The sequence below is a fragment of the Perna viridis genome, chromosome 2 (genome assembly GCF_037379345.1).
Source record: "Perna viridis isolate PV_CMFRI_1.1 ecotype Kerala chromosome 2, ASM3737934v1, whole genome shotgun sequence".
Taxonomy (NCBI): Eukaryota; Metazoa; Mollusca; class Bivalvia; order Mytilida; family Mytilidae; genus Perna; species Perna viridis.
Genome location: NC_142446.1, coordinates 18,495,355 through 18,506,928, shown reverse-complemented (window position 1 = coordinate 18,506,928; position 11,574 = coordinate 18,495,355). Strand labels below are relative to the sequence as shown.

The window sequence follows — 11,574 nt, the reverse complement described above, 5'->3', positions numbered from 1 at the left end:
TTTGATTGGAGCCTTCGGAATACTCAACTTTGAGCATGTTTACAAGGTCAGGTACCCGTGTTATCAGTAGGAACGTGTTCAGTCGGCGACAGTTTAGTAAAACTATCATACCAGCAATGCCAATTAAGGTAAATTTAATGAATGACAGTTTATTGCAATCTTATAAATTGTCATCTTCATCACTACTTGAAGTACTTCTGATAGATACCACCCTCCATCTTTCTCTTAGCTTGATACATCTGATAACATACCGAAATATCTGTATCTGTGCTTTTTTTGTTTTTTACAATTTCCATGTTTTATTTTAAATTTTTGGATGTCTATTTATTTATTTTATTTTTATTGCTCCTTGTGCAGCAATAAAACGTTTCAGAAAGTAAATGAAAAACGTCCGAACAGGGAGTGTAAATATAAAGTCCCAGGTCCAACTAGCGATAATAAAACAATGGAATTGTGAATAAAAACACACAGAGATAGATAATTTTGTCTAAGTTGTTAAGTAATGCTTGGTTGGTAACTCCAAGCTACTAGCTCTTTGTAGTTCACTTAGTCTTGTTTTTAGCTTTTATTGTGTGCTGCATGTGTTGTCATTCGTTACTTATTATGACTGTATCTTGTTCAAAGGCACACCAGAGCATAGTTTTGTATAGTATTTTAACCACACTGACTTTAAATATACTCACTATGGAGTAGGCATTGCCTAAATCAACGGTCACTGTGAGCTTTACCATTCGTGTAACGTTACAAAAGGGGGATGTCAGATGAGAACTTCTTTGTTTCACAAGTATGTTTTTATTTATATTTCAGCAGCAAGCGAAATAAATATTTTTAATTGAAAATCTGCCATGTTAAATATGTTTTTTTTGTTTTCAATGAATGGGTCATGACGAATAATATTTTTCCGAAAATCCCAACCCATCCCCCTTTTCCTTTTGCTTTCAAATTGGTCGATAACTTTGTAGCACTTCGCCATAATTTACAATTTTTTACCCTAATAAGCGCATCTCTAGCAACATCCTTTTCAGTTTTAGCCGATCAGATCAATTTGTACAGATACAGGAAATATTACTGTTCTCCAAGTATGGTTGGAATATTTTACACATATCATGTGATTTAAACAAAATTCAGATGCAACTGACAGCTGCAAATTCCTAACAAGAAAATGATTGCCTTTCCTATCCTAGAAAAAGCTATGCTTCGATTTGAATAACACAATGGGAGAATATTTTTTCCAAGGTGGGTTAGGTTCTTGACAATAGCAACAGTGGAATAGCGGAGATATGTACATGAACATTCATCCACATTTTTCCTTAACTTTTTAAAAACATATTCACTTCTTTTAAAAAGAAAAAAAAAATAGAAAAAGACTCGAAAACTATCAGAAAAGATGAATTTACTTTAACTGAAATGTGTATATAGTTTTATGTGTTTGAGTTAAGGAAGAGATGAATTTTCTCCGTAAGGACTGTCACTTTTTGTTACTTCCGGGACATTACTTTTTTTTCGTTAGTATATTTGGGAACCTTAAGGGAAATTAAGATAGTACATGTATATGTAATAACTGTAGAACTCACACCTCTTTACGGTGCTTGCTATTGTTGAATGCAGCTAGTATATTGGTAATATATTAAAGAAAGAGTTGATTATTCAGATTTATACTTCATCTCAGCTATATTTCTATAGGAGTTTTGAGGTTTCTGCACAATATATTAAGCAAGACTTAATTCTTTGCTTATTTTGGCCATAAAGCTATAGCTTAGAACTACAATATCTGCTGTTGCTATTTGTTTAGATTAAGGACATAATTTTGCTAGATTTACTGTGCCACGAATAAATGTATGAAAAATATGTTGTCTTTTGATTTTACTCTTAAGTGATATTTCTTTCCACTATTTTTTTTATAACTACTGTTTGTTAGCAATTCTTGTTTACAATATTTTAAATCAGGTTTGACTGAATATTATTTTGCCCCATGTCTGGAGAAAATAACTAGGCAATATACTGTATGGTATACAGGTTTCATTAAAAATGATAATGTATATAAATCTACCAAACTAACATTTCTATGTCAGCTACTCAGACAAAATTTAGAACATATAAGTACTTTTTTGTGAAAATCAATACGATATTTAAATTTTTCTAGACGAAACATCCGTGTATGACTGGATTTTCCCAGTGTATAGAAAATCAATATCTTGTGTACTTAGCACCATGAATTTTTTTAATTTATTGCTATTACTGTGTCATGTTTTATAAAATATTATGTAATAAATTATAATGTACACTAATTGTATAATTTATAAACCTAAAAGTTAAGTGTGTAACATGTGTTCCTTATTACATATGATAGAGTTGAGGTCAGGCAGACTTTTCCCATTTTGGAATTTCTGGTCCAATTATTTAAAAAAAAAACCCATACCTTGCTATAGTTCAAACAATGAACTTGAATTTAACCCATTTGATAGATATGCAAATGAAAAAGCAAAAAGAGGGAACAAACAGAATTCACAGAGTTTCATGTGGCAAGGTGGCCCATTTGTGACACCTTGATAATTTTCCTTCTTAGTCTAATATGTTGCACAAAGGGTATTTAAATTATATAAACTTATATATGTATGCTTTTGTTAAAAAAAAAAAATTAAAAAAATGACTATAAAGGTATTCATTTTTTAGCTCTTCATATATTATGGTAGTCTATCAAATCATCAAAATACTTCTGATACCAATAATACCTAATTTAGTAGAAATCAATCATAAAATATGCTCAATCTGTTTATGGTGAAATTATTGGGAAATTACACATAAACAGTATTTGAATAGACACAAGCTGTGTTGGAAATAAATATCTTGGTACTAGTATATTGGTACTTTGTTACCCTTCTGCTTTCAAAATTACACTGTATCATAGGTGTCAAAATTGATGATACACCAAAACAAACAGGCAATGAAAATGTGTAAAAACTAAAATTCAATATATGTGTCTTCATAAAAGATAGCATGGTTTTAAAAATAATGTTACTGATAGATTGCAAAGATAAGTATATTGGTTTTATAGTCTTATGGAGAAATTATTTTGTAAAATCTGGATCCTATTCTTCAGAACATTTTTTTTCCAGATCGGAGACAAGATTCCTTCAGTGGATCTGTATGAAAATACTCCAGGCAATAAAGTTAACTCAACAGATGCCTTTGGAAAAGGAAAATGTGTTGTGTTTGCTGTTCCTGGTGCTTTTACTCCTGGATGTTCCAAGGTAACCTATAACTCATGACCTTTTTACAGTAAGCTTTGAAATTTGCCAAAGGATTAATGAAATCTCATACTTTTCATGATTACATTTTTAGTAATTAATTAATAATTATCTAAAACTAAAAGAGTATTGTTCACAGGTTTGATAAACACATACAGGATGAAAAATTTGGTTTGGCTTCCTATTTTCTTACTGATTGCACAGGCTCCCTTTTTAGTATCTCATAGATTCCAGGATTTCCCTTTTTTTTCATTAATAGACACATTTGCCAGGTTATGTTGAGAAGTTTGATACACTTAAATCCAAAGGTGTTAACTCAGTTGTGTGTATCTCTGTCAATGATCCATTTGTAATGGAGGCATGGGGTAAGGATCAGAAAGCAGAAGGAAAGGTAAGTTTGGAACTTTTTGTCACATTGACACTACATAGATTTAAAGGTTTTTATTTTATTTTATGTGTACTACTGAAATAAACTCATAACACCTTCCAAATAAATTTATGAGCCTGTAAGTGGGTTGGTTTACATTGATTGACAGTAATGCGAGTTAGGTAATTCCAGATACATGTTAATGAATATGAAACCAAATTTGTATGTAAAATTGTTTGTTTTGGAATATCTGAATGTGTAATTCTTATTACAATAATGCAGTTAATTTTAAATCAAGGTTAGTTTTGCTCTTATGAGTTATCTCCCTTTTTGATGATAATTGTAAAGAAAATTTATTACTATTTATCTACATCGATCACTAGGAAGATTTTGACCATGTAGAGAGAAATAAAGTAATGTTTTTATGTTTTATATTCTGATTATTAATTTTGTGCCAATGTTGAAAACATGAGTTTCTCTTTTTCACATCAATACTTTTTGATATAAATGTCTCCTTATTTTATTCAGATAAGAATGCTAGCTGATACCTGTGGAGATTTTACCAAGGTGAGAAATAACTTCTAAGATTCAGATAGATGTTATGTGTTACTGAGAAGAATACGCATACATGTATCATTTTTAGCGAAATTTTCACATGAGATATTGAAGAAAATCTACAATGTTTAGCTGAATCAATATGTCTTATGAATTTATAAATGAAGTTTTAAAGTTCCAATAAGGATATCAATTTTGGTTATGTAACTGTTTAAATAAAATCTCCAGAGTATGCTGTTTTTAAATGTTTTTTCAATTATATGTTTGTTTAGATGTTTGAATTGAAAAGGTTTTCATTTTGCATTGTGTAACTTTTTGTAACTAGAAAGCAATTGGCAGGTTCTACTCAAGTTTTGATATATCATTCTGTGTAACAAAATGAAGGTCAAGATTGATGTTTACAAATATCTCTATTGTTGTTTCCTTGTGATGGCCATTTTTTGTTTAAAAACTGGAGACTTTGACTCATGTCCATGCAATAATTTGAATTTTATTTTGAAGATTACTTTTTGATTTGGATGTGTTGTTTTATGTGACAAAATGAAGGTCAGTTTTGATGTTTACAAATATGGCTATTGTTTTGGTGTGGTGGCCATTTCTGTTGCAAAAATGGAGACTTTGACCCTTGTCCATGCAATAAGTTGAAAAGTATTTGGTAGATTCTTAGATATGTTGTTTATCTGACAAAATAAAGGTCAAGGCTGATTTTTTACAAATATCACTTTTGTTGTTTCCATGTGGCGGTCATTTTTGTTGCAGAAATTGGCATATTTGAAACTTGTCTGTGCTTAAACTTGAAAGGTATGTGGTAGATTCTATTCAAACTTGGATATGGTTTTTCATATAACAAAACAAAGGACAGGATTTTACAAATATCACTTTTGTCGTTCCTGACTGGTGGTCATTTTGGTTGCAAAATAGGGACTTTGACCCCTGTTCTTGCAATAACTTGAAAAATGTTCAGATGTAACAATGAAAGGGACTTTCAGTATTATCATGTTTGAGTTGCAACTAATAAATCGTTCACAGTTATCATTTAAATGTGGAAAAATCTGGTTTGCTTCAATATGTCAGCCTCTTGTTAAGCAATACTTTCTACATTTTATCTTTTGGCAGTTGGGCATTTTTTATTGCCCCACTCATGTTTGTGTAAAAAAACATGCTCAAAAGTCCCTTATGTTATTTCATCTAATAGTAATTTGTTAATTTCAGGCCGTTGACATGGAACTAGATGCAACAGCAATATTGGGTAACAAGAGATGTAAAAGGTAGCATTTAAACAGAACCAGTATAATGTATTGCTATAGGGCTATGACTGTATGTTTCAAACACATGTACATTTATATTAAAAAAACCTATGCATTTTATACATAAAAAAATTTGTGGTTGTATAATGGTATGGTGCTGTTGTTATCGTCCCTTTCATCATCCGTAGACACTTGGTTTTTGTGTTATAACTTGTATATTAGTTGATTGATCTTTATGAAATTTTATAACAAGGTTCTGTACCACAAAAGGAAGGTTAGTATTGATTTTCGGGGTTTATAGACTTGAACATTTTGGAATTTGGGGCCAAAAAGGGACCTGAAACAAGCATTTTTCTTATGTATAGGCAATAACTTGAGTAAAAGTGAATTAATCTCAAATAAATTATCATAAGATGCCATAGCACTACAGGAAGACTGGAATTAATATTTTGGGTTGTGAGTAAAGCCAAATAAGTATAAGGGGCAAGAAACTACAATATGCCATACCCTAAAATGAAGGTTGGGATTAATTTTTGAGATTTTGACGAACCATTTAGGAATAAGGGCCAAAAAATGACCACTTAGATTCTGGTCAAATATTTTTTTCTGGTGTCAAATATTTAATTGTAATCATAATTTAACGCTGTATCAGGTTTGAATGGTGTGTCCATACTTGCCTCAACAATTCATGGTGAAACATATATGGTCATATCAAGCTGCACCCTGGGAAGCATTTTATTATTTTTACTCAGAAACTTGAAAGGGTTGTTGACATCAAATTTTCACACTGAGACAGCTGCCTTATGAGATTTCCATTCTCTTTTTTGAGACAGGGATTTTCCTACTTTTAGTCATGTTATATTGGACAAACTTATACAGTACAACTTCACAATTAAATTTATTATGCCCTTTTATAAATACAAACAATAAGAGGCAAGCAGTGCTTTTTTAGTAGTTTTTCTAATACGTGTAATTTTAGTTAACCTATGGTTAAGATTAATAGGATAATTATTTGGAAAGAGTCATTAACCGAAATATTATCACAAGTGCTGAAGAACGCCTAGATTTAACAAGTGTGTGGAACTTGGCACAAGTGATAATGTTTTGGTTATTATAGATTTTCTTCGTTATTTATTGATATTTTCAATATGAATTTTAAAATTCTGAGATCAGTGGATTGTTATCAAAGTTGTGACTTATTTCGGGAGAAAGTGCGGAGTGAAATTACCGAATTTATTTCAGTGTGAATTATTGAAATTTATTACACTGGGAACATTCGATAAAACACTACTATCTATATAATGATCTCATGTCCTCTAACTAAGCAGGGCATTACTTAGAGAACTTGAGTTATTTTATAGATGGCAGTGATTTATCCATTATCTTTTGATAATTCACATGTTAAATAAATACTAATATTTTGCTCTTGGACTTTCTCTGCCAAAATGTCACAACACTCTTCAACTCACTTAGAAATCAAAGTTTTGCATGGGACAAATTGTATGCATTCCTCAAAATCTTGGCATTCTTCAGCACTCCTGAAACAATTTTGGTTATTCACCCTTTCCATTTAATTGTTATATAAATCTTACCTCTACAATAACATTTTTTTGGAACTGTTCTTCATCATGTCGTCATTATGTATAGAGAGTGTTCCTTGGTGGCAGCTGAACTTTCAAAAGACCATTTTTTATGTAATTTGATCAGATTTAACGACTGGTGAGCTACTACACTTTTAGCAGTATTTTTTTTAAGCAAATTAACCTCTCTGGAAGAAACACTTCTAATCATGAAGTCTGAAAACCAGTCATGTTTCTGACTTTCTGACCATCATACTCTATAGTGACATTCTCACTATTCTGAAGTCATATAGAAAACATTTAGTCTTTGAGCATATTCTTTGGCACTCACAGGATGTAGAAAAGAATGAATATGGTGACAAGCAACAGATGCACCAATATTTAACTCAATACAGTATAGTTCAAATAGTTATTACTTTAAGAGATCACCAAAATGTCTTCGACAATGGTAGACCTCCTTTAAGTAAGCTCTGAAAGGTTCCAACAACAAAAGTAATTAAATTCATGGTAACAGAACAATATTACTTCTTCAAAATAAAACTAAGAAGTGAAATAATGACACGAAGACACAATAATGACCAACTTTTCCTGGCTGTGGACATGTCTGCGGTCAAATTGGTCCAATAGGTCCTATTGCACAAAGAATGTTATTGTAGTATTCTATAAGGACATCTGGATATGAACATCTTTTTCTTTTGTTAGGTTTTCAATGGTTGTAAATGATGGAGTTGTTTCAGCAGTAAATGTTGAGCCTGATGGAACTGGCCTGACCTGCACTTTAGCAGATGAAGTCTTGAAACAGATCTAATTACCTGTTGCAGCATTAGATAAACATACTCTTAAAACTGTAGAATTTTTTAATGTGCTTTGAGTTTTTTGTGATTTATATAAGGAGTGCTTTTCCAGACTGTTAAGGTGTATTTGGACTTACGTACAAAAGAGCTCACAACTTCTGAATTGGAAACTCATTTAAGAATGACAAATGATTAGTAGATAAAGGTGAACTTTTATAGCAGTAATTAATGCAAAAAGTTAAGCTTCTTAAGTACATGTATTTACATGCACTGTTTATTTAATTAGTTATTGCATTTTTTTTTGTGATATAATATGCACTGGTAAATGTGACATGGCTGTATTCACAATTGTTAAAAAATGAAAATACATATTTTTGAAATACCAGTTTATATTTCTATTTTATTATACCTTAGTTTAATTGCCTTTTTAAAACTGAGTTTCATTTTCCTTGTCCTTTTATTGCTTTCAAATTGAAATTTGCTCGTTAAACGTGTATACCAGTAAACTAGGATTTTTTATAGCACTTCCATTTGTATTGTCTCAAAAATTCAAATAATCAGCCCTTTTGGTCATGTGAATATTATTTTCTGGTTCTAGGACAAGATCTTATTATTTCAGAAAAGCCATATTTCCATTTACAATATATTAAAATAATATAATGATTGATGCTTTTTTATTAATTTACATTTTTAAAAATTCTAAACTGAGAACCAAAAAATGAAGTTTGCATGGCCTTAGTCAATAATTTTGTATGGTCATATATACATTACATGCAGTAAAATGGAAGTGATATAGAGGAATATTATTTAGAACCATTGTATTGAAACATGGCATGGAGAATTTTTTGTTGAAGTTTAAGATCAGAATTAGAAAATAATATAAGTCATTGTTTTCAGAGAGGGAAAAAATCATTAACCAATTATTGATATAACCACCACTTGTGTACATACAAACATGTATGAATTAATAGTTTTACAATTAGACATGTATTAATTGAAAGATATTTATACATGTATATCTTACACTGGTATATAATTATTATAAATGTATTAACAAAGGGCTATTACTGTGTATTTAATATTTTACATTTTTGAAGGTATGATCTGATTCTGATATACAGGAAAGACATTATATAGAAAAATAAATATTTCCATTTAACATCTTTTATGTCACTTCCAAAATCTGTATTAACACCTTATTTTTTTTTTCATGAGTATATATGTAATATTAATAAATATAAATGAGTTATTTTAGTGTTGAGTTAGTGGCCAATGTATGGACTGCCACTAAATGTTCTGTATTGAAATGTTAGATCTTTTTTCACTCAGCGTGTACTTTGTTTTTTATATCCCACCTCCCAAGACAGGGCAATACTGCATACACCATGTTCACTTCTTGGTCTGAAAACAATTTCGGTCACAATTATTTTTCTAAGCCGAAATTAGCAATTTAAACAAGAATTGAACAGAATATTTTGAAGATTTAAAGATTTATTTCACTGCTTTAACATGAAGAGTAGTGCATCATATCTTTCTTTTTGAGGTTTGTCTGACTCAGCTTTTTCTTTTGACAGGAAATATACTTGGTAAAATATGCACGTTGAGAGTAGAAATTTTTGTCACAATTTCCTCAACTTCTGTTGGGCAAAATTGTTTTAGATGTAGTGTTTAGCTATGACAAATTGGATTATTTGAGTAATTGTTATTTCTTTCTCAACATAAAAAATTAAGTACTGTACACTATGAAGTAATAAATTAGCACCACATTTGCAATCATTTTAGGAAAAAAATTCGAAACTTTTTGAGAAGTTGAAAAAATTTGTCCCCAATATATAAGAAATACACTGAATCACAATGGATATAGATAACGTCAATTAAACCTTCAGGAGGAAACATAAACTCTGACTAATCAAAACAACAACTAGATCTATCACTTTGACATCAGACACTATAAATAAATGAAGAAACAAACGATGCAGAGAAGGAGCTGGAAGGAAAACTGAAGAAAGCTATGGCCAAAATGCTTTTCAAGAGGTTGAAAAAAAAAATAATGAAAAAAACAATTCAATACCACAGAAACAATCCCTAAGGAAATATAAAACATTGAAAATTTTGGAATAAAACCAAATTTAACTTGATCTGTAACCATCACATAGCAAAAATTATCTCAATAGCATGAAGCATTTACAAAAAAGTCTGGAAAGATGTTTTTTTTTTTCTTAAATTTACTATATCCATAATGAGAGAACCTTAGTGAGTGCACTCGCATATCCCACACGTTCCCATGTTGGATACTCAAGTAAATTTGTAAGAGAAATATATGGAGAAGGACCCCGACAAAAAAGGAATTAGAGTGTTTTATCAGGTTTCAGACCTATATTTTCTGACTAATTTCTGTTACTCAGAATGGTGAAGTTTCAAAACTCCAGACTGTGATTTCTTTGAATTTTAATAAATCTGAAGTAAATATCATCATAGTGGAACAAAATGTACACTTGACCTGTAACTTATCATGGTGAACTTATATACCAAAATTCATGTCATAATCTGCAAGCATTTAGAAAAAAAAATCAGAAAAACAGTTATTTCTGTGAATTTAGCTAAGTTCAAGGCCTGTAATTTTGGTAAAAAACTTCGGAGAGGAACCAACTACAAACTTATCCCGTAACTTATCATGGTGAATTTATATACTAAAAATGATGTCAATAAGTGCAAGCGTTTAGAAAAAAGTCAGGAAAAAAACAGTTATTTCTGTGAATTTAGCTAAGTTCAAGGCCTGTACTTTTGGTAAGAAACATCGGAGAAGAACCAACTACAAACTTGTCCTGTAACTTATCATGGTGAATTTATATACTAAAAATGATGTCAATAAGTGCAAGCATTTAGAAAAAAAAATCTGGAAAACGTTTATTTCTGTAAATTTTGCTAAGTTCAAGGCCTGTAATTTAGGTAAAAATCATTGGAGCGGAAAAAATGTAAACTTGACCCATAACTTATGGTGAACTTATATACTAACTCATATCTGCAAGCGTTTAGGAAAAAAGTCTGGAAAACTGTTATTTCTGTGAATTTTGCAAAGTTCAAGGCCCGTAATTTCAGTAAAAATCACAGTGGAGCAGAACGAAAGTTAAATTTGACCTGTAACTTGTCATGGTGAACTTTTATACCAAATATCATGTCAATATCTGCTCGTGTTTTTAAAAAAAAAAGTAAGGAAAACTGAAGATGGACTGACAGACGGGTCAAAAAAATTATACCCTATGCAACTTTGTTGCGTGGGGTATAATAATCATTGAAACAGAACCAAACTTCAATCTGAGCTGTTACCCTTAACATATAATTTTTAACAAACCATCAACACTCATCAAAAATGAGTTCAGTAAATACAGGTTTTACAGAAAAAGTCTGGAAATGCATTTTATGTATTTATTTCCTGTTGATCAAATCTGTAATATTGAGTTGAATTTTTTTCATAGTGTGTGATTTATGTTTGTTGTCAATTCAAAAAACAATAGAAGATATTAGTTGGTGGCTATTGAGAGCCTTGCCTGTCTCTTTAAACAGTCTAAAGACATCTGTACTCAATTTTAAATGAAGAAATCCTGATGTTTTTTGAGTTGTTATGGTTTCAAGTCCTCAAATTCTCAATCAGTACTTTTAACACTTTATCATTAATTTTCAGTTGTATTTTAGGCCAATTATACCCTTAAAACTACAATATTATTCACTTAAAGGACAATTAAGAAGCCACAACAGAAATACATAAAATATATCATTAGCTTG

At 30.6% G+C, this 11,574-nt stretch overlaps 1 protein-coding gene across 1 annotated transcript; it reads left to right on the top strand.

The window, feature by feature from the left end:
• Positions 1–3: 3 nt before the first annotated feature.
• Positions 4–9,040, top strand: LOC148623910 (peroxiredoxin-5, mitochondrial-like). Its single transcript, XM_088566220.1, has 6 exons — positions 4–128; positions 3,117–3,251; positions 3,508–3,639; positions 4,144–4,182; positions 5,383–5,438; positions 7,700–9,040. The coding sequence occupies exons 1-6, from the start codon at positions 36–38 to the stop codon at positions 7,803–7,805; spliced, it is 561 nt and encodes a 186-aa protein (XP_088422346.1). The 5' UTR covers positions 4–35; the 3' UTR covers positions 7,806–9,040.
• The last annotated feature ends 2,534 nt before the right edge of the window (positions 9,041–11,574 follow it).